General features: G+C 35.8%; 1 protein-coding gene across 1 annotated transcript; it reads left to right on the top strand.

Moving 5' to 3' along the window:
* The first annotated feature begins 15,314 nt into the window (after positions 1 to 15,314).
* Positions 15,315 to 18,360, top strand: LOC133030939 (uncharacterized). Its single transcript, XM_061104043.1, has 2 exons — positions 15,315 to 17,256; positions 17,380 to 18,360. The coding sequence occupies exon 1, from the start codon at positions 15,364 to 15,366 to the stop codon at positions 16,999 to 17,001; it is 1,638 nt and encodes a 545-aa protein (XP_060960026.1). The 5' UTR covers positions 15,315 to 15,363; the 3' UTR covers positions 17,002 to 17,256; positions 17,380 to 18,360.
* The last annotated feature ends 4,291 nt before the right edge of the window (positions 18,361 to 22,651 follow it).

The raw sequence follows: 22,651 nt of genomic DNA, 5'->3' as shown, positions 1-22,651 counted from the left end.
TTTAGTTGACTCTTTTAACAAAATCGAATATTTCGTTGAGCTGAAAATTATAGCACCTTACACAATAATACAGCGATCAAAGAGTCTATTTACTGTTGCTGTTTCAACTAGAGTAGTCGTCCTTTGGGTTTATTTAATTGGGTGAGGTATTGATTGGTCACTTGAGCTACTACTAGTGCGGAAGGTTTGGACAATAAAAGAGATGTGATTGAGTAGAAAAGACAGTAGGAGAAACATATCAAAAGAAGATGTTATGCCAAATTTAAAATAATAAATTTGGAATGAATTACTCATAGAAAATTCTCGCTGAATCGTGAACAATGTCCTTTCTTTTTTGAGACATTTTGCGACTCTAGCAACCAAGGCGTCTCCATGATAAAATAGCATCTGTATACAATATGTTCTGCACTGAACAATATCGTTCGATTACACCCTAAATTATTGCTCTGAGAAAACTTGTAAGTAAGAAGAAAATTCTTTATTGTGTTGAAAGGATGTATCCTTCCGTCGTTCTGATACGACCTATATAGAGAAATCGACGATCTAAGATATTAAACGGTAATATAATCGTGAAGGAGTTAGATCATGGCAGTGAAAAGTGGATAATTGACTGATCGTTTTTACTACTTCATTAACATTAAAAATAAATATAAAAATTTATTTAATTAAATAATTTTTCTTTTAAAATTAAATGACACCTCACCCGCCTGCTAGCCCAGCTCGGCTCGCTTGGACGGGAAGGGTTGTTACGGTTAGAATTAGAATTCGAGTTGCGGTTCTGATTCTTAAAATGTTTGCCATTAGGCTTCAAAACTGTTGGTGTGGACTTCTCAGTGTTGTTGTTTGAAACAACAAGCACTTCATCTTTCTGGTCTTGTTTTCTCGCTTCCTCCTCTATACGAAGGTGTGTGATCAAACTTTCTAAGGAAAATTCTTTAGTCTTATGCCTGAGAGTACTTTTAAAATCCTTCCAGGAAGGGGCTAACTTATCAATTAGTACAACGACTTGAAACTGTTCATCTTAAGTCATACCTTCTGAGATAATCTCATGTGCAATATTTTGAAGCTCGTGAGATTAGGCTTCCACAGATTTGCCGTCCACCATTTGATACTTGAGGTAGCGACTGACATCATACTTTTAATTCCAGCTTCTTCAGTATCATATTTCATTTGCAGAGCATCCCAAATTTTGTTTGCCGATTAATCTAAGTTAAAATAGTCAGATAAACCGTTAAGAATAAAGTTCTTACAGAGAAAGTCATTTTCGACCCAGGAGTTCAAATCTTTTTGTTGCTTCTCGCGTTCAGCCTCTTTGTCCTCGTCGATAGAAGCTTCAGAGGCGACAAGCTTCAGAGCAGTGAGAACAAAAGCAACTTTCTTCATCGTTAGGTAGAAAAACTTTCTAAGGTGGATCGAATTACCGATAGAAGATTATGGCTGAGTCGCGGACAATGTCGCTTTCTTTAAGACGTTTTGCGGCTCTGCCCAAAGTGTGCATGATAGTCTAGCTAGCAACCACGGCGTCCCCAGGATAAAACAGACTTTGTATACGATATGTTATACACCGAACAATATCGTTCGATTATACCTTAAATCATTGCATTGAGAAAAATCGTAAGAAAGAAGAAAATTTTTTGTTGTTGAAAGGATGTATCTTACATTGTTCTGATAAGACTTATATAGAGAAGTCGATCCAAGATTAAATAGTAAGAAAATGGTAATATAATCATGGAGGAGTTGGATCATGGCAGTGAAAAGCATATCATTAATTGATTGCTTTTTCCTACTTCATTTGATGTTACAAATAAAAATGAATATTTATTAAATAAAATAATTTTTCTTTAAAAAATTAAGTGACACTTCAGCCGCCCACCATTCCAGCTCGGTCCGTCGGACGGCGGCAGCGGCACACGTGTGTGGTGGTCCAATGTGTGAGTCCTCACCCATGCGCACAAAACTGAGTTGGGGCCCAAACCCAAATCTCAAACTTGCACATTATATATACTTCTAATGATGTGTTTCTATCCCATGTGGGACTCCATTCACTCACACACACTTGATTTTTCATTTGTTTATACAATTTCACAATGTTCCAACAGAAGAAGCCATCGATGAAATGAACAATAAGAGTATAAAGAAAGAAGCAATGCAGTGAGTTTGATATGTATACAACTTAGTATTTATATATATAAATAAATATTCTAGTGTTTTTTATTAATTGCATGGCCATCATGTTAATTGTTTTATGATTTCGATGCAAGATCTGAGAAGTGAGCGTCGATTATTCTATAGTGAAATGGAATTAAATTTCGATATAGGACGAGAGTACCTATACGGTTTAGATAGCTTATAGGATTTCTGTGTTTAATGCATCTTACATGTTTAATTTATCACGAGAGTAGAGAATTTACATGTAATTGAGATTTATACATTTGAGAAGACTATAAATTACCTTAGTGAACCTGCTATTGTATATAATAAGAAGATAATCATATTAAGTCATCATCAATAGATACAATTGAAATCAAAACCCTACTTTTTATTAACTATTAATTTCCTTTATTTATTTATTTGCTTCCTACTTCCGCTAGTTTTCTTATTTTAATTTTCTCTCTTAATTTTATTTAACCAAATAGAAGTAAGAATTTAATTTTAAAGTACTTAACTACAATTCTCGTGGGATTGACCTCACTCTTTGTGAGTCTATTACTTGTTAACGATAGGTATACTTGCGTGTTGAAAATACCACAACAAGGACATTTGAAAAGTAGTCGGTATAACTTATACCGAGAATAATGTCTATGGTAAAACCTTTGTACATATTAAAAAAGTACAAATAAGTTATATTATTATATCCATATAAAAGATAAACTACCCAAAATCCATCAGCCAAAGCATTTAAGGAAAATATAATACAAAATAAAAATTTATCCTAATTCTACCAAAATTTCGACAATATAACGACTGTAATTAGACGTTTCCAAAAATTTTAAACATGCCTAAAATAACAAACAAAAAAAATAATACAAAACAAACAAAATAACATAAAAATACAAAATTTATCCACTCATCTGACCACAGTACATGTATTCACAAAACCTACTTCACTCTGATTGAATATTTAAGATATTCAAACTCAACCTACTCCAATGCCTTCTTGTTGAGTAAATCCCTTGGCAACAAGTCTTTTTGTACCTTGGACCTTCACCCCCTAGTATTCCTTCTTTCTGTTTGAATAACCACTTGCATTTGATGATTTTCTAGTTTTCCGGTTTATTAACCACTATCCAGGTCTTATTCTTTTTCAGAGATACTTTCTCTTCCTTAATAGCTTTCAGATAAGCCGCACTATTTTTACTAGTTATTGCATCTATGTAACTAGATGGCTCAACACTGTCTATATCTTCAGCTACACTAAGAGCATAAGCACTGAATTCAGCATAGCCATATTTATCAGAAGCTTTTGTGGCTCTTCTTACTCTATCTCTAGCTAGTTGGTAATTTCTGAGGCTAGTTTGAGTGTCACTTATAGTGTTATCTTCAGTAGAGACTTTATCAATCTCTGCTGCTCTAGATGAGGTTGTGTCCACCTCAATTTGGTCCTTGTTGCTACTATTTTTTGATGCAGTAATCCTGACCTCCCTTTTCATAGCCATTTCTTCCTCATTGAAAACCACATCCCTGCTAATGATGTATTTCTTGTTCGCTGGTTCTAACCCATAGCTTGTAACCCTTCACACCATTAGGATAGCCTAGGAACGTGCATTTTAGAGCTATAGGTTGACCTCCTGTGGTGAGCATAGGCAGTGCAGCCAAATACCTTTAGGTGATCATGCTTAGGTACTTGACCTGTCCACACTTCTTGTGGTGTTTTAAACTTCAATGGGACAAATGGACACTTGTTCACCAAGTAGCAGGCTGTCTGAACAGCTTCTCCCCAAAAGGGTCTATCCAAACCAGCACCCTTAGCATACACCTTACTCTTTCAATAAGAGTTCTATTCATCCTTTCAGCAAGACCATTTTGCTGAGGTGTATCCCTAATTGTTAAGTGTCTAGCTATCCCATGTTCCTTACATAACTCATCAAATTGCTTTGAGCAATACTCCCAACCATTGTCAGTCCTTAGCTTTCTAATTTTGCATCTTGTTTGATTTTCAATCAATCTTTTCCAAGTGACAAAAGTATTGAAAACCTCATCCTTGCTCTTCAAGAGAAACACTCATACTTTTCTTAAGAAGTCATCTATGATGCTAATGAAATAGCTTGCACCACCAAGATTCTTGATTTTGGATAGACCCTAGAGATTAGAGTGTATGTAGGCCAATTTTTCTTTGGTAGTGTGCTGACCAGTAGTAAACTTAACCATGCAACTTTTACCATAAACACGTTCTTCACAGAAACTAAGTTAGCCACTCAATCCACCTTGAAACAACCCTTGCTTGTCAAGTTTAGTGAGACCTCTCTCACTAACATGACCAAGTCTCGAATGCCATAGGTTTATGCTGTCATTTTTGACATCATTGACAGCAGGTGAACAGCAGTACCAATCAAGTAGTGCAGACCATTTTTGAGTTTACCTCTAACAACCACTAGTGAACCTTTAGAAATGTTAAGAGTGCATTTGTCTATTGTAACTGTGTATCTATGATTATCAAACATACCAATAGACAATAAGTTTCTTTTGAGATCAGGCAGATACCATACATTTTGTACAGATCGAGTTATGCCATCATGCATCTTATGTCAACATTGCCAATAAGAATCTTGCATGCCTTGTTGTTTCCTAAAAGAACTTTACCAACTGAATTCTCTTCATAACTTGTGAACAAATTATTTGGACTCATGTGAAATGAACAACCAGAGTCAAGAATCCATTCTCCTTCTGAATCTTCACTTGAGACAACTAAGACATCTGCAAAATCATAGCCACTTGATGCAACATCTGCTTCACCTCTTTCTTTGCTTGTTTCTCTTGAGCTTGTTCTTCAGTAGGTAACATTCATCCCTGAAATGACATTCTTTCTTGCAATAAAAGTATTTCTTCCAAGCTGCATTTCTGCTCTTGGAGTTAGACTTGTGTCCAATCTTGGATTTCTTGAAGTCTCTCTTCTCTGATCTTCCTCGAGCAAACAATCCTTCTCCACCAGTCTCATATCTGTCATCAACCTTCTTTTCAATCTCTTTACAATTTAGGGCAGCCTTTACTTCAGACATGGTCAGTGCATCCTTGCCATATAGGATTGTGTCTACAAAGTGTTCATAATTCTTTGGTAGAGAACTTAGAAAAAGAATAGCTTGATCTTCTTCCTCAATTTTAATCCCAATGTTGTTTAATTAAGCCCAGGATCAGTTTGTGTTGAAGTCATCAAGATGCTTTCTAAGCTCTTTGGTTTCATCCATTTTCATGGTGTAAAGTTTCTTCTTTAGATAGAGTTTATTTGCCAGGGATTTCTTCATGTATATCAATTCAAGTTTGTTCCACATACCCAAGGCAGTCTCTTTTTCTACAACCTCTCGAAGTACTTCATCACCCAAGCTCAACAGAATTGCACTGTGAGCCTTCATTTCAGTTTCTTGAGAGACCTTCTTTTGTTAGGTTATTTTTAGTATTAATTTTAGATTAAGTTTAGTATATTTTTAATTTAGTTTTAATCGTGTTTGGAGCATTTTCAGGCTTGTTATCTTTTATTTGTGCAGATTTAAAATAGAAGAAGATTAGAAAAATATCAGAGAAAAAGATGGGAAAAAAAAGATAAAAATATCATGATATTTAAAATAGAGGAAATTGTGCAAGGAAATAAAGCGGAAACTTCAAGCCTGAATTCGACTATCTTTAATTTAGATTTTGGAAAAAGTCAAAACATAAAGTTCTAGATCTCTCTTTTATCTTTCCGTAACATCTTGAATTGTCCAATTCCGAGCAATATCGAGAGAGTTATGGCCAAAATACTATCAGTCGACGCAGCAGGAAAAATATCTCGTTTGAGGTTTCCCAAAAATTTAAATTCGAATTGGAATTTAAACATGTGCGTTTTTTCCATCTTTTTAGGCCTTCAATGCCTATATAAAGGGAAGAAGAGATTTGATTTCAGTAAGCAATTTCAGAGCAATTTTAGATGCAAAGTGGAGAGATCAACTGCAATATTGGAGGCATTGTTCAGGGTTTTCAACATTCTTCTCTTCTTCTATTCTCTATTTTCATCTCTTTTCTTAAAGTTAATATGTGTAATTGTGCTACAATGAACATGAGTAACTAAACACTTTATTCGGGTTAGATGGATATTGTTTGACATTGTTTATGGTTTTAATATGATTTATTTTCCCCCTAATTTCTATGTATTCTATTTTATTTGTGCTTAATTACTTTTAATTGCCTGATCACCAATTATCTATCTATGATTTTGATGCGAGATCTGAGAAGTGAGTGTCAAATATGCTATAGTAAAATAGAACTGAATTTCGATATAGGACGAGAGTACCTATATGGTTTAGATAGCTTATAGGGTTTTTATGCTTAATGCCTATTGCATGTTAAATTTATCACGAGAGTAGAAAGTTTGCATGTAATTGAGATTTATATATCTGGAAGACTATAAATTACCTTAGTAAACCTGATATTGCATAGAAATTAACATTAGAAAAATAATCATAATAGGCCATAATCAATAGAAACAATTGAAATCGAAGCCCTAGTTTTTATTAACTGTCAATTTTCTTAAATAATTGCTTCTTACTAGTTTTCTTATTTTTAATTCTTTCTTAATTTTTATTTAACCAAATAGAAGTAAAAGTTTAATTTCAACGTACTTAACTACAATCCCTGTGGGATCGACCTCACTCCTGGTGAGTTTACTACTTGAAACGATACGTACACTTGCGTGTGCAAAATATCGCAACAAGTTTTTGGCGCCGTTGCCGGGGATTGTTAGTTAATATTATTAAAAATTAAATTTTGTTCTAATTTGGTTTTTCTTTTCAATTATAGTACTAATCCTGTTTTTTTTAGAATCTTATCTTTTTCAGGTTTAAGTCAAGGTGCAATCGTGAGATTACTTGAAATAGAGAAGACTTGTAAAAAGAACAGAAGAAGGAAGAGATTGGAAAGAGCAGCAGTAGAGATTGAACAAAGTCATGGCTTACAACGCTAATAATGGCAACAATGACCGTAGCCTGAGGGATTATTTGCTTCCTAACTTGACAGGGGCTAGATCTTGTATGAGACAACCTGCCATCGATGCCAACAATTTTGAAATCAATCTAGCCATACTGCAGATGGTCCAATCTTCGGTGCAGTTTGGGGGACTGTCATCAGAAGACCCAAACATGCACCTCGCCAACTTCGAAGAGCTGTGTCAGACATTCAAGGTGAATGGAGTTAGCGATGACGCCATTAGGTTAAGGTTGTTCCCATTCTCACTAAGGGAGCGAGCCAAAAGTTGGTTAGTTTCTTTACCAACTCACTCAATCAACACTTGGGAGGAATTGGCCCTGAAATTCCTGTCCAAATTCTTTCCTCCTGCGAAGATTGCCAAGTTGATAGCTGACATCAAAAACTTCACCCAACATGACGACGAATCTCTTTATGAAGCCTGGGAGAGATTCAAGGACTTATTGAGGAAGTGCCCAAACCATGGGATTGAAAAGTGTTACAAGTGCATAACTTCTATACTGGATTACTGAACAACACCCGAACACTGATAGATGCTGCCGCTAGTAGAGCTTTCATGAGGAAAAGTGCTAATGAGGCCTTTGAATTACTTGAAGAAATGGCCATAACTAATCAAGAATGGTCAACAGAGAGAGACCCAACTAAAAAGGTTGCAGGTATGCAAGAAGCTGATGCAATAACCAAGTTGACAGCCCAGGTGGAGGCACTAACAAAGTTGGTGACTGCACAAGCCAAACAAGCTCAGGTTGTCTGCAAGTTGTGTGGAGGACCTCATACTACTGAGACATGCCCTATAGATGTCGACAGTTTGCCAATGGAGCAAGCCCACACCATTGGAAACTATCAGAATAATTATGGTCGTCAGTAGAACTTCCAGAAGCAGTTTCATAATCAGCAACAACAAGGGTTTTATCCTCAGCAAAGCCAACTCAACAACAACATGACTCTAGTGTAGGGTCTAATCCTCAATTAGACATGTTGCTACAATTCATGACAGAGATTAAGTCATCCATTAAGGTCTTGGAAAACAAAGTGGAGCAGTTGGCTTCTCAAAACACTAACAGGACTCAAGGTAACTTGCCTAGCACTACTGAAGTCAATCCAAAGGAGAATTGTAATGCAATTACCTTGAGAAGTGGTAAGACCTATGATGGGCCAAACAAAGACAAGCCAAAGGAGGCAGATGATGTAGATACAACACCTACACCAGAGAAAGAGAAGACTACTGATGGTCTTCCACAAAAAGAAACACCACCTCCAATCAGCATTGACCATCACATCAAAATTCCTTATCCTCAAACACGTCACAAGAATAAGATGGATAAGCAGTTTTTTAAATTTCTTGAAATATTCAAGAAACTGCATATAAACATCCCATTCATAAAGACTTTGGAACAAATGCCAACTTATCTGAAGTTCATGAAAGATATCCTATCTAAGAAAAGAAAGTTGGAAGAATTTGAGATGGTGGCACTTACTGAAGAGTGCAGTGCGGTCCTGCAAAAGAAACTACCACCCAAGCTAAAAGATCTGGGTAGTTTCAACATTCCATGCTCAATAGGGGGTTCGATACAAACAAAAGCTTTATGTGACTTGGGAGCCAGTATCAACTTAATGCCCCTATCTATGTTTAAAAGATTAAAATTAGGGGAAGCCAAGCCCACGACAGTGACTTTACAGATGGCAGATCGTTCTTTGACTCATCCTCGGGGTATAATTGAAGATGTTTTGGTAAAGGTTGGTAAGTTCATCTTCCCTGCTGATTTCTTAATACTTGACATGGAGAAAGATGAGAATATTCCTATCATCTTTGGAAGACCATTCCTAGCAACGGGAAGAGCATTAATTGATGTACAGAAAGGGGAGTTAAAGTTGCGTGTTCAAAAAGAAGAAGAGACTTTCAAGGTATTTGCCGCAACTGAAATTCCTACTTGTTGTCGAGTGGAAGTTGTAAAGGATGATCGAGAAGTAACTACCAACAAGAAGAAAGGGAAGTCTAAAGAACGCTTTCGAACTTTTCGACGACGTATGAAAAGACTATTGTGTGGGAATTATGAAGGTGACTCTCAATCTAAGGAAAGTTTTGAAAATTGCAACATTGGAGGTCAGTTTTCTTCATTTGGCACAAAGGCCCTCATGGATGCGAGAGGTGGATTCTACCCGCCACCACCACCACCGCCATACTGACATGGGGCTCAGGTAAGTTCCCTTCCCTTTAGTTTTTAATGTCACATTGGGGACAATGTATCACTTTAGTTTGGGGGGTGAACTTAAATTTTAAAATTTAAATTTAATTTTTTTAGTTCTAAAATTAATTTTTAATGTGAGTTAATTTGCTTAATATGAGTTAATTTGAAAGTAGGTAGATAGCATGATTTGAAAAGTTCATTTATTTTTTGAAAAATCCGTGTGCTTGGTGATGCTATATTCTTGACTAATTTCAATTTTATGCTTTAAAAGAACATGAAATTATATTAAGTAATTTTCTAGAAATTGAATTGATTTATGTATGCTAATTGCCAGGGATTTCTTCATGTATATCAATTCAAGTTTGTTCCACATACCCAAGGCAGTCTCTTCTTCTACAACCTCTCGAAGTACTTCATCACCCAAGCTCAATAGAATTGCACTGTGAGCCTTCATTTCAGTTACTTGAGAGACCTTCTTTGGCATCTTCTCTCCTTCTTTAGAGATAGATTTCATTATGGCACTTACAATGCCCTCATGCACGAGTAGTTCCTCCATCTTGATTCGCCAAGGACCAAAGTCATTGACCCTTGTAAACTTGTTCACCTCGAATCTTGCTGCTGCCATCTTTTTTTTCAACTTTTTTTTTTCACTGTTATTGATTCCTCAATAGTAACCTGTGCTTTGATACCATTTGTGGTGAATCAAACACCCTCCAAGAACATAACAAATCAAATAAATCAAAGAAAACAATGAAAAACATAAACCAGAAAATGATAAAAAGAATATAAAAACAAAGTATATGAACACAGTGAGTTTACAAGGTTCGATCACAAGCTAGCTATGACACTTAGATCTACTCTTTGGGAGGAACTGCCTTGAGGCTTTGCCTTTATTGTTTGAAGATGAAGCTCATATGGTGTACAAACATGGACAAGAACAGAATAAATGGAGTCTTGCTCTTACTGAAAACAAGTTCACTCGAGGGCCATGAGTTATAAATTCCCACGCCCTTCACAACACCAGTACACACTCAGCTCACGTATCCCAAAATGAGTAGTGTACAGGAACCAACAAATTTAACCGATTTTAACTAACAAACCTAATTAACATAACTGTCCAAATTTGTAGTGAATAAACCCCACACATCAAAAATTGTAAGTAGTGTTTTAGCTAAAGTTTAGCTCATTTAATTTGATGGAAAACTATTTATACTACTTTTTGTTTAGGGGTTCTAGCTAAACATTTAATTATAAATATATGATAAATAAATAAGTCAAAGCTTATAATATAATGCGTAATAAATAATTATAAACTTAATATAAATATTGTAAATAAACGTAATTATAGCATAATATGTATGTAAATGAACGTAATTATAGCATAATATATATATATGTAAATAAACGTAATTATAGCATAATATATACTATAAGCAGAAATTATATGTATATATTGCTAAATACGCATATAAGTATAAATATATGTATAGAATATGTAACACACAAATTTAAGTAGTTCGGCAGAAAATCATTTGCCTACGTCTACGGTAGCATTTAAGCTATATTAGGTTTTATTAATAAAATGGAGATTTACAGATTAATGGTCTCAACTGTGTGTAAATGGGTATTTTTAGTGAGATAGAAACAGTATCAACGCAAACTGTTTTTTGTGTAGAGAGAAATAAGATAAATAAGAAAGGAAAAGAAGAAGGTAAACAAAGAGCGTGCATATAAACACACTCTTCTTTTGGAGTTTATCTTTTCTGAAAGGTTTGAAGTGAGAGATTAAGAGAGTTTGTATGCAAGCATGCTGTTTATGCTTCGACGCTTACAAACAGCCTCTACAGCAAAGGGAATAGAAAGCAAAGGGAAAATTTCTTTGAAGATTGATAAGACAAGCGTGATGGGACTGAACACCTTCTTTCTCCTCTTTACTTCTCTCTGTCTGTCCTTCTAGCTGATAGCTTTGGTGAGTGTATTTATAGGGGTAGCGTATCGTGCCTCTTTGAGGTGAACCCTATCTTCGTAAAGAAATCAAGTGGCAGCTGCTTTTACCTTTATGCATTCACACCTAAACACAGGTATACATTCGTCTCAGGTTTTGTGCGGCTATTATTCATGTATATTTTTATTCATCTATACATCTATTTACTAATTTGCTCCTTCTACTGTCATTATTTTATTTATTTACACAATCTTTTCTATTTCCCTTTTTTTTACTCATCAACATTAGCCCCCTTGTCTGTGTTTAAGGAAGAAATGCTCAACGTTTTTTTTCTTCACACAGACAATTTTTTTTTTGCTGTTCAAGTTGATCACTCACCTTTCTATTTATATTTTTTTTTATGTTTTTTTTTTATTTTACTGCGTGGAGGGTTGGTGTTCCCCCTGTCCATGGATCATCATGCTCTTCTTTCGTTTCCATGCATCACACCAATCTTTTATGGCTCAAAGATGATTACTGATTAATCTTTTCACTCTCATGCATCATACTCATCTTTTTACTGTTCATTAAGATTACTCAGCTCTTCAATTTTTACTACGTGTAGGCATGGGAAGTAAGCTCCTCTGCCTATAAATTACCACCATTTCATTCATTGCCATGCATCAATCTTCTTTCTTCCCATCTAGCTTCCTTTCATCAATCTTCATTCTTCTCATCCAGCTTCCTTCTTCTTCTTTTTTTTTTTTTTGCTCTTTTTTCTTTTTCCTTATGTCTTCTGAAAGCCACAATTCACTTCCTCAATTTGCACGTAGCATGAATCCCATCACTGAACTAAAAGAACTCCCTCCTGATGCTCTCTCGTACCTTAATGATTTACGAAATAAGGTATATTATTTGGAGCATTCTCTTTTTGATTCAGAGGATGTCACTCGAGAACGGGCTAGGGAGTGCCATGATCATCTGCGTCAACTGGACGGGCTAACTGATCGGGTTGAGCAGCTGTCTTCGAGAACACAGTTTCTCAGAAACGAACTGCTGCAGGCGTCGACTATTATTGCTAGAAAAGATGCTGAGATGAGGCGTGTCCTCAATGAACATGATAGACACGTGCATGTCCTTTGTGAGCAGTTTAATAGGGAAGTGGAAATGTTAAAGACTGAAATCCAGATATGGTTTCGTCTATGTTTAGATGCTAGACATCCCGTCTCGCTAACATCTCCCATTTTTAATAATCAGAGTACTTCATTTGACAATATGCACGAAGTTCCCACGTTCTCTGAAGATCATGCAGCAGGAGCCGGGCCGTCTCGTACAATAGAATGACTTATATATGTACTTTGTTTTTTTTTCTTTTGTTTTTGTCAAAAAAATATGCATGCATCATGCATGTTTTTTTTTTAATAGCTGTACGTAGTTGTTGTACTTTGTAACACTGTACTCTATGTAATATATAATAGTTATTTTCTTTTTGTAAGTATATGTTTGTAATATGTGTATAATCTCATATATATTTTCCCTTCTCCTTATTTTTTTTTTTTTATAATAATTCTCTTGTTCCATCAAATCAATCTATTCTCACGTCTCAGGTATATATGTATTTATTCCTGACAGATTTGTCTGCTGACGTTTCAATTTTATCCTTTTCTCAAATATTCTTCTTGCTCCACTATAAATAGAAGTTTAGCCAGGCATACTTTCTTATAGCGACATGTCTTCCTCTATGAGTTCAGGAAAGAAAATTATGGTTGATAATACACTTGCCACAATTCCTTTAACAAAGATTCGTTCTTGTCCTGCACATGATGCTGACAAGAAGAATCTGGAGGAGCTTCGCGTTGAGATTGCAAAAATATCTGAAGAACTGTCGGGAGCCAAAGGAACTATAGAGTACTTATGCTCCCTGGTGAATCTCTTTCAAGCTGATGTCTCAGCATGGCGTAGCAGACTTGTCCTCTCTGAGAAATGGAAAGATGATCGTGTTGCTGATGACTTGAAGAATATTCTTGCTCATATTCAGGGAGAGCATCGGGAGGCTTAGTTTTCTCCCCTTTTTTTTGTTACTGTATTAGTTAGTTTTTTTTTAGATCCAATTTTATGTTGGATAGTTTGTATGAAGATTTGCATACTATGACCTTTGATAATTACCCCGTAGCATCCCAGAATGATGCCAACAACTTTTTTTTTTTTTGAGTAGGTAATTATCATGTAATATCGATCTTCATCGTAATGTTTATGGCCTTTTTTTTTTATATATACATATACATACATACGTAATATTTAACAGTTTAACAGTTTTGTACTAAGGTCAGATATTAATTTAATTGTTGTTTATATATAATAAAAAAAATACTTTAAAATAACTCAATATACATATATGTACACACATATTATTATTTTTCAATTATTAAAATAATAATGATAATATAATAATCTCACTTTTTTAAAAATGATAATAAAAAAAAAACATAAAATTGTAAGGGTAGCTTGTTAATATGCATGGTGCTTATAAACAAGCTCCTTATATAATGTATAAGATATATACTTTTACTTTTTCGTTTATAATAATAATAATAATAATAATAATAATAATGATAATAGTAAATGGTGTATGACATGCATTCGACCACTTTTCTTTAAATTTTTAACTGCCACGTTTTCTTTATCTTGTCAGGTATTTTACTACATATCATCCACCACTTTATATACGAAACTAACCGCCTCATATACATATATATATGAGACTTCGAGTAGTGGGCCTAGTGACTATTTAATGCATACATATAATTAACCGCCTCATATATATATATACTCATGATCTAACTGTAAGCGTGTTAACTGTAAGCGTGACTATTAACCGCCTCATATATATATATACTCATGATCTAGTGACTATTTAATGCCACATATAATTAACTGTAAGCGTGTTTTTTGTTTCTTTGAAAGCTTATATATATATACTCATGATCTAACTTGTAGCCAAGTGCATAAAATAAACAAAGCACGTTCTTGCTTGCTTTGCTTTCCACCACGGTCCTGACTAGAATTGAAATCTGATCAGCACCTGCACCCCTCATTTTTGTTCCTTTATTTGTTGTGAACATTCTTTTTTTTTTTCAAAAAGTTTATTAAAGTACTGTAATCCCTAATTGGCGTCTGCAAATAATTAACAGGTATTTTAACAAAACTTTATATCTTTCTAATACAATATATATTTGTAGTTTTTTTTTTTATTCGCATTTTGTATAAGTTTTGGAAGTATTATTATACTTGTAGGTTTATTTATTTATTCGTAGTTTATTTATTTTAGTTAGTTAAATTTAATTAGTTCTTTCGTAATTTTAACGTTTGTTTTACAACATATATATACATATATTTAATTTGTAATTTTTTGTCTTGTAAAATAAATACATTGTCATTTGTGAAAATTTTCTTATAGTGTGTTGGTATGGCCCTCTATATCACTATTAATTCATAATTATTTTGTCTATAAAATAAATACACATTGTGATGTTTTTTTTTTATTTGAGAGAGTTTTTTTTTTTTTACATTATATATTGTCATGGTAAATTTCTTTTAATTTTATCTTTAAACAAGCTTTAACTGAAATAAAATTCTCTGATTAAACTATTTTAATTGGTCATATTCTCTATTGTTAAGGGACATATGTTTATTTATTAAATTGAATTTTATTTTGATGGACCATAAGTTTTTAATATTGATTTGTTATGACCTCTGTTTTTTTTTTTTTTAACATCCTAAACAGTTTTGACACATATATATATACATACTATACTATACACATTGCTTTTGTTTCGCACATATATACATACATATATGTATTATGTTGTAGTTTGGAAACTTAATGTATTTGTTTAAATCATAATTAGACTCTGTTTAATTATATACATATGCATATAAATAAATAAGGCATATCAGTCATGTTATGAAATATTAATCGCATTCACGTACGGGTGTACCTTTATTTGTTTCATAGCTCCGTCATATGATTTTTTTTTTTTGTTGATGATTTGTTTTTTGTTTAAAGAGTTGTCCTGAACGATGTATTGCATATGCATATATTATTATCTCCTGCTTTGTCATTCTTCTCATAGATTTCTTTTTTTTTTAAGACCCATGGGTAAAAGAAAGAAGACCTCTTCAAATTCAGAATCCCTTCCTCAAGCAAAGAACAATATATTTCCATGCGAGCATAGTATGGCTCCACTTCTCCGCCGTGATTTGTTCCCTTGCATCTTGGAAACAGATGGGATCTATCTTTATCAAGATTCAACGAACGATTATATAGTTCCTGATGGGGATCTCCCGTTGTGCTATCGTTATTCAAAAAATGATTTGGCTGTTGAATATCGTTCTCGTTCGGGTGTAATACAAGGTTGGAAAGGGTGGATTTCTTCTGTCGCTACACGTTTCTCAACTCCTTTATCTTCAGCTAAGATCTTATCTCCTATGCTTGCTTCTTCTGATCTTGAGATATATCGTGTAAAATCAAGTTTAGATCAATTAGTGTCATATTGGAGTAAGGCAACCCACACTTTTATTGTAAATTGGGGAGAGTTTACTATAACTTTGGAGGATGTTTATGCATTACTTCTTTTGCCGATTTGTGGTACAACTTCATTGGTATCTCCTTTATCAAATGATGAACAATCTCTGTTATCATCCTTAACCCTAGCCGTAGAGGATTTAAAGAAAAGGTATATGAAAAAGAAACAGTACGACTTGCTTGATTGGGTGAGATATTTTCACCAAGAAGATAGTCAAGATTTGGTAGAATTAGCATCTTGTATTGCTTTATGGTTGAGTAGATATATTTTCCCCTCGAAAACTTCTAGAAGAACAGTTCAAAGCGCCATGTTTCCGTTGGCCTGCAGACTCGCTTACGGGAAGCACTTTCCTCTAGGAGCTGCGTATCTTGGAACTTTGTATCATAACCTCGATTCCATCATTACTGATGCCAATTCTTATAGTGAAAATAAGGAGGTGATAAGTTCAATAGATGCATGTTTCCTCCAGATGTTCATTTGGGAGCGTTTTCCAAAACTTGCACCTATCCGCAAGTCACTGCAACCTGGAGAACCTCGTCCTTGGGCATGGGTAAGTTCGAAGTGTTGGAAAACCTTGTGTAATGTTACAAAGGATGTTTCGAATTTTACATTTCGCCCTTACCTTACCAATAATTGCACCTATTTTACCCTCGATATGTACCCAGGAAGTATAATACCATTGACAGATGAGGTCCGTTCTTCTTTCACTACTTCTGCTGGTGAAGCAGGATTTTGGTTTGTTGTCTGCCTTCCCCGATCACTGTTATGTCTTCGAGATGATCCGAAATCTTTATCTTGGTCATTTGTTTCATATCGCCCTGATCGTGTGGCTAGACAATTTGGGTTTGATCAACATGTTCCTCATGATCGGAAGATAGGGGATTTAGAAAAAGCAAAACAGTCATGTTTGTTGGGTTCCTTCCAACTCTCAAAGCAATCTCACGACACATTTCGACTACCCGATAAAGACAGAGAAGGTGGAGTTTCTGTTAAATTTGCTAACATATGGTTGCGACATCATTATACTGGATTAATCAGTCAAGGTGAGACTTGTGACCGAGAGAAAGACGTGGGTCCATCATCAGGTATCTCCTCGCTCGCTCATCTTCTCTTAATAATGCTAAATCTTTGATAGTTTATACGAGATAATATGACTTTGTTGTTGGAAATAGGGGTGTATATTCCTTTGCAAAAGTCACCTCCTTTAGCACCCTCTGAAGTCTGTTTAGTTGATGAGGGTCATACTCCGGTAGCTTTAGTAGGTAAACCTTCTGATGCTTTGGGTGGTAATTCCCACGGGAATGATGTAGCAGTTCGACCAAACTCTGAACCACGACCCTTCCATTGTTCAGGAACTAATGGTGACAGTGATGCTACCACGAACTTGGTTAGTGTATATATATATATATTTTTGCTTATAGTAATTTGCTTGTAGTCTTCACCATATATATATTGTTACATTTATTATTATTTTTTATTACATTTTCCTTTTTTTTTTTTTAATTTCAAGGTCATTACAAGATACCCACTTGTCCCTTCTTCTAGTAGCAGCATATTTCAAAGTACTATCACACATGGATTAGCTCCCACAACTGCACCTTTAAAGGTATGGAAGTCTTTTCGGTATATATATTTCATGTATATGTGTAGTATAATATAAATACTTACATATGTATATATCTTGCGCAGGCAGCCGGGTTTGCAGGTTTCTCTAGAACTCTTAATCCGTTTTCTTTATCTCAGACGCATGCCACATACACTGATCGAAGCACTCCTGAACTGTGCTTGCCAGCTCCTCCAAGCAGTCTTTTAGCTGCCGGCTCTATGCATGTAAGTTTGGAGCGTAGTGAAGACTTAACAACATTAGTAGGAAGAGATTCAATTCATTTGTCATCACATAAGTCTCATGCATCACAGACGCATGCCACAGACACTGATCGAAGTACTCATGAACTGTGCTTGCAAACTCCTCCAAGCAATCTTTTAGCTGCTAGCTCTACGTATGTGGGATTGGAGCGTAGTGAAGACTTAACAACATTAGTAGGAAGAGACGCAATTCATTTGTCATCATATGAGCCTCAGGCATCACAATTTTATTCACGTTATACTTCAATTGATAAAGATTTTGCATCCTTCTTCAAAGGTCTTTCCCAGTCTGAAAAAATACTTTTTATTCAATTGATCACTCCTGTGCTACCGTTGCTCCAGTTTGAATACGCCGTTTCAGAGACATATTGCTCTTTGTTGTCAGAGAATTGGAGAATATTGTGTCTTGTGTTTCCAAAGCAGCCCCCTATATTAAAAAAATTGATAGAGTCCTACCTTGAGACTGTTCGATCATCCATTCGTCATCGTCAGTTGGTAGAAGAGCTTAATACTTTGCGCGAAGCACGTAAAGACTTGGATCATAAGATAGAAAGTTTGGCAGAGCATATTAGAGATCGGGATCCTCCACCAAGTACTTGGACTCATGTTCCTTTATGATTTAGGGGTGTAGATCCCCCTTTTTTGTTTGTAGTCTCTTTTAGTTTCGATATAAATATATATATGTTTATATATATGTGTGTATTAATTTCTTTTCCCTTTTTACAAATATGGGCACATAATATATATATTTTGTAAAACTTCTAGAAAAGATAAAAGAATAAAAATAGAAAGTAATACATATGATTTAAACATTTTATTTAAGAAAAATAACTTTTTTGCCATACACAATGGTAACAAGAGTAGTGATGTAATTATAAAATTTCATCATCCAAGGTTTGGACTTTTTTGTAGTCATAACTTAAGAAAAGTATTTCTTAATGTATTTTATGTTGGTAACAGGGAGTGTCATTCCTGTGTTAGTATCTAAGAGCGTGCAGTAGCCGCTGCCTTTTATCTCTTTAATAACGTATGGTCCTTCCCAATTCGGTACAAACTTAGTTGCATGCATTCCTCGCATCACATGGTCTGCAGCTTTCAGAACCATATCACCTTCTTGGAATGTCCTTGGTCGTACAAGTTTGTCATATGCCCTAGATACACGTCGTTGGTATTGCAGCAAATTAATCTGAGCTTTTTCTCGACGTTCATCAATTAATTCTAATTCTTCTAACCGTGCTTGATGTACATCCATTCCTGCAGACATGGCTAGCCTAGCTGACGGCACGGCTATTTCGGCAGGCAATACCGCTTCAGATCCATACACTAAGGAGAACGGTGTAAACCCTGTAGACCCACGTTTTGAGGTACGATAGGCCCATAAAGCCAAAGGAATGAATTCATGCCCAATTGTGGGACTGTCATGTACCATACGACTTAATACCCGCAGCAATAGCTTATTAAACGCTTCTGCTATGCCATTTCCTTGCGGGTAGTACCTGGTTGATTTCCCATGGAAAATTTGATAATCTTCTAGTAACTTTTTTGTCGCTTTGCCGGTGAATGGCGTGCCATTATCTGACAAGATTCTTTTTGGAATGCCGAAACGACAAATGATGTGTTCTAAGATGAAGGTGGCCACAGCTTCTGTAGAGGCCTTTTTCAATGGGATTGCTTCTGACCATTTTGTGAAACACTCTGTTGCGGCTAAAATCCAAATTCTTCCCTGAGAGGGTGGCGAGATTGGACCTATGAGGTCCATAGCCCAAGTGTGAAAAGGCCAAGGGGTGGTGATGGATTGGAGAGGGATAGCTGGCGCATGGATTTTGTCTCCAAAAATTTGGCATTTTTGACATTCTTTTGTGAATTTCATGGCGTCCGCTTCCATGGTCGGCCAATAATATCCTATACGAACAATTTCTTCATATAATTTTCTACCTCCTTGATGTTCACCACAATCCCCGCGATGGACTTCCTCCATTACTTCATTGGCTTCTTCCTTGCAAATGCAACACAATAATTTCCCATTGAATCCTTTGCGGTAGAGGTCATCATCTGTTTTCAAGAAATACTTACTAATGTGTCTGAGTAGTTTTTCTTTTTCTTTCTTATCACATGGTGTTATTTTGTCCCGTAAATATTCTTTATATGGTCTCCTCCAATCGTAATCTTCGGTTATCAAAATTGCCTCATGGTTATTAAATAAGAGTTGACATTGCGGACAATCTTTTTGCAATCTTGCAGCATCTTCCTCCATTTCTAGCCAAAAATAACCGGCCCTTTGTAATCTTCTTGATAATTTGGGACCTTCGACTCCACAGGCAGCATTATGAATTTCTTCCATCTGAGTAGAGATTTCCTCTTGGTCTAAACATCTTGCTAACACCCCATCCGATGATCGGTAATAAAGTGTCCCACCTATAACAACAAAGCGTTGCATTTCTTTGAGATGAGTCTTTTTCAATTTCGCGAGCTTATCAATCATTTGTTGTGTCCACTTCTTGCTGGCAGACTCTTTTCCGTACCCCGAGGTGATTGAACACTTTTTATTGACTATTTTAAATGTCAAGTTTTGGATTTCTGATACCTCAATTTTTGAAGCCATAGTAGCCAAAGCATCGGCGTACCTATTTTGTGTTCGAGGCATATGCTCGAATTGACATTCCTCAAAATTCTTTGCTAGCTCTTGGACCATTGTTCGATATATTGCCAATGATGGCTCTTTCACAGCAAAATCCCCTTTGACTTGCTGGATAACAAGTTTGGAGTCTCCTCTAATCACAACTTTGCTGGCTTCCATTTTTAGAGCGACCGTGATTCCCAGAATAAGTGCCTCATACTCAGCTTCATTGTTAGTACAGTCAAACGATAACTTATAAGCTTGAATATGATTCTTACCCATAGGATCAGTTAATACTATTCCTGCACCTCCTCCTTTAGTGGTTGACGACCCATCAAATGTTATTGCCCACCATTCTTGTGTTTTCTCATTGCAAATCATAGCCTCAGGTAACTCCCCAGGGATTTCATCCATGAGTAAGTTTTCATCATTATCAGGTAAATATGCCAATAGATCAGATAAGGCCTGACTTTTCTGTACCTTTGGATACATGACAGTGATATCAAACTCGCTAAGCATTAGTATCCACCGGGCTATTCTACTAGAAGGTATAGGTTTGTTTAACATAAATCTTATGGGATCTGCCTTGGTCATCACTATTACTTTATGTGCTACTAAGTAATGTCGCAATCGCTGGGCGGTGTATACCAAAGCCAAACATTGTTTTTCAACATAAGGGTAATTTGTCTCGGCGCCTTTCAGTTTTCGGCTAAGATAATACACGGGCTTTTCTTTCCCTTCGACTTCTTGTGCTAACAGTATCCCGATAGATGTCTCGGTAACAGCTAAATACAATAGCAATGGTACTCCTTGTACTGGTGACATCATAACCTGAGGAGAAGACAACACACTTTTAATCCTGACAAATGAATTTTGTTGTCTTTCTCCCCAATAAAATGATACACCCTTCCGCATTATGGCCTGTAGTGGATTTGTGAGTTCCGCCAAAGCTGGTATAAAACGTCGTAAGTATGATACTTTTCCAAGGAAGCTTTTTAGTTCTTTTGCTGACTGTGGTGCTCCCATGGCTAATATAGCTTTAGTTTTGTCTTCATCTATGCTTATACCCTTTTTGTGAACGACAAACCCTAAGAATTTTCCTGTGCTCACACCAAAGGTACATTTAAGAGGATTCATTTTAAGTTTGTATCTTTCACACCTTTGGAATGCTCTCTCGAGATCGCGAATGTGATTAAATTTATTTTGGGATTTGACGACGATATCATCAACATACACTTCTACGTTCTCATGTATCATATCATGGAATATTGCCGTCATAGCTCTTTGATAGGTGGCCCCAGTGTTTTTCAAACCAAATGGCATGACAGTGTAGTAGAAGTTTCCGAACGGGGTTCGAAACGCCGTTTTCTCTGCATCTTCTGGAGACATCTGAATTTGATTATATCCGCTAAACCCATCCATGAAAGAAAACATCTCACAATTTGTTGTTGCATCAATTAAAGTATCAAGATTTGGCAATGGAAAGTCGTCCTTTGGACAAGCTTTATTAAGATCTCGATAATCAACACAGATTCTTATTTTCCCATTCTTTTTCTTTACTGGAACTATGTTAGCCAACCATATCGGATGCTTGCATGTACGAATAAATCTTGCTTTTAGTAATTTTTCAATTTCTGCCTTGATTTGAAGTTGTACCTCTGGCCTGTAATTCCTTGAGGTTTGCTTTACTGGTTTTGCTTCCTGTAGCGTGCTCAATTTGTGAGTGACTAGTTTAGGATCTAGCCCAGGCATATCTTCGTATGTCCAAGCAAACACATTTCGATATTTGTATAATAGCTCCATCAACTCAGCTCGTATAGCTACAGGTAAGTCGGTAGAAATGAACACAGGTTTTTTCTCTTCGGGATTTTCTGATAAATTAATTTCTTCCAATTTGTTAGACGCGGGTTTTGGCTCTTCTGGTAGCTCAAGTGATCCCACATCTTTTAACAGACTATCAACTTGTGGATGGGGTAGAGCGAAGTTATTCTCAACCTCCTCAGCCATGGCAATGTTAGGGCCAAGCATGATAGCCGACCCTGCATACCGTCATAAACGATATGCTCTTTTCCCATTAGGCAATGTGACTTTCTGAACCTTCTTTTCTCTTTTGGGCTTGGCAATTGAAGGATTATTTGTTACTGCGTATTCTTCCCATTTGGGTAAGCGCACCGCACGTGGCCTTGTGACCATTTCCATGTTATTTTCTGAAAGCTCATCAAAGAACATTGCTTCCGCCATGTGAGCTTCTTCTCTAGCAAACGGTGCTTTGGTAGCCGTGATATGAACATCTTTTCCC

The sequence above is a fragment of the Cannabis sativa genome, chromosome 9 (assembly GCF_029168945.1).
Source record: "Cannabis sativa cultivar Pink pepper isolate KNU-18-1 chromosome 9, ASM2916894v1, whole genome shotgun sequence".
NCBI lineage: Eukaryota > Viridiplantae > Streptophyta > Magnoliopsida > Rosales > Cannabaceae > Cannabis > Cannabis sativa.
Note: the sequence above shows the minus strand (reverse complement) of the source record. Positions and strands in the feature narration are given on the sequence as shown.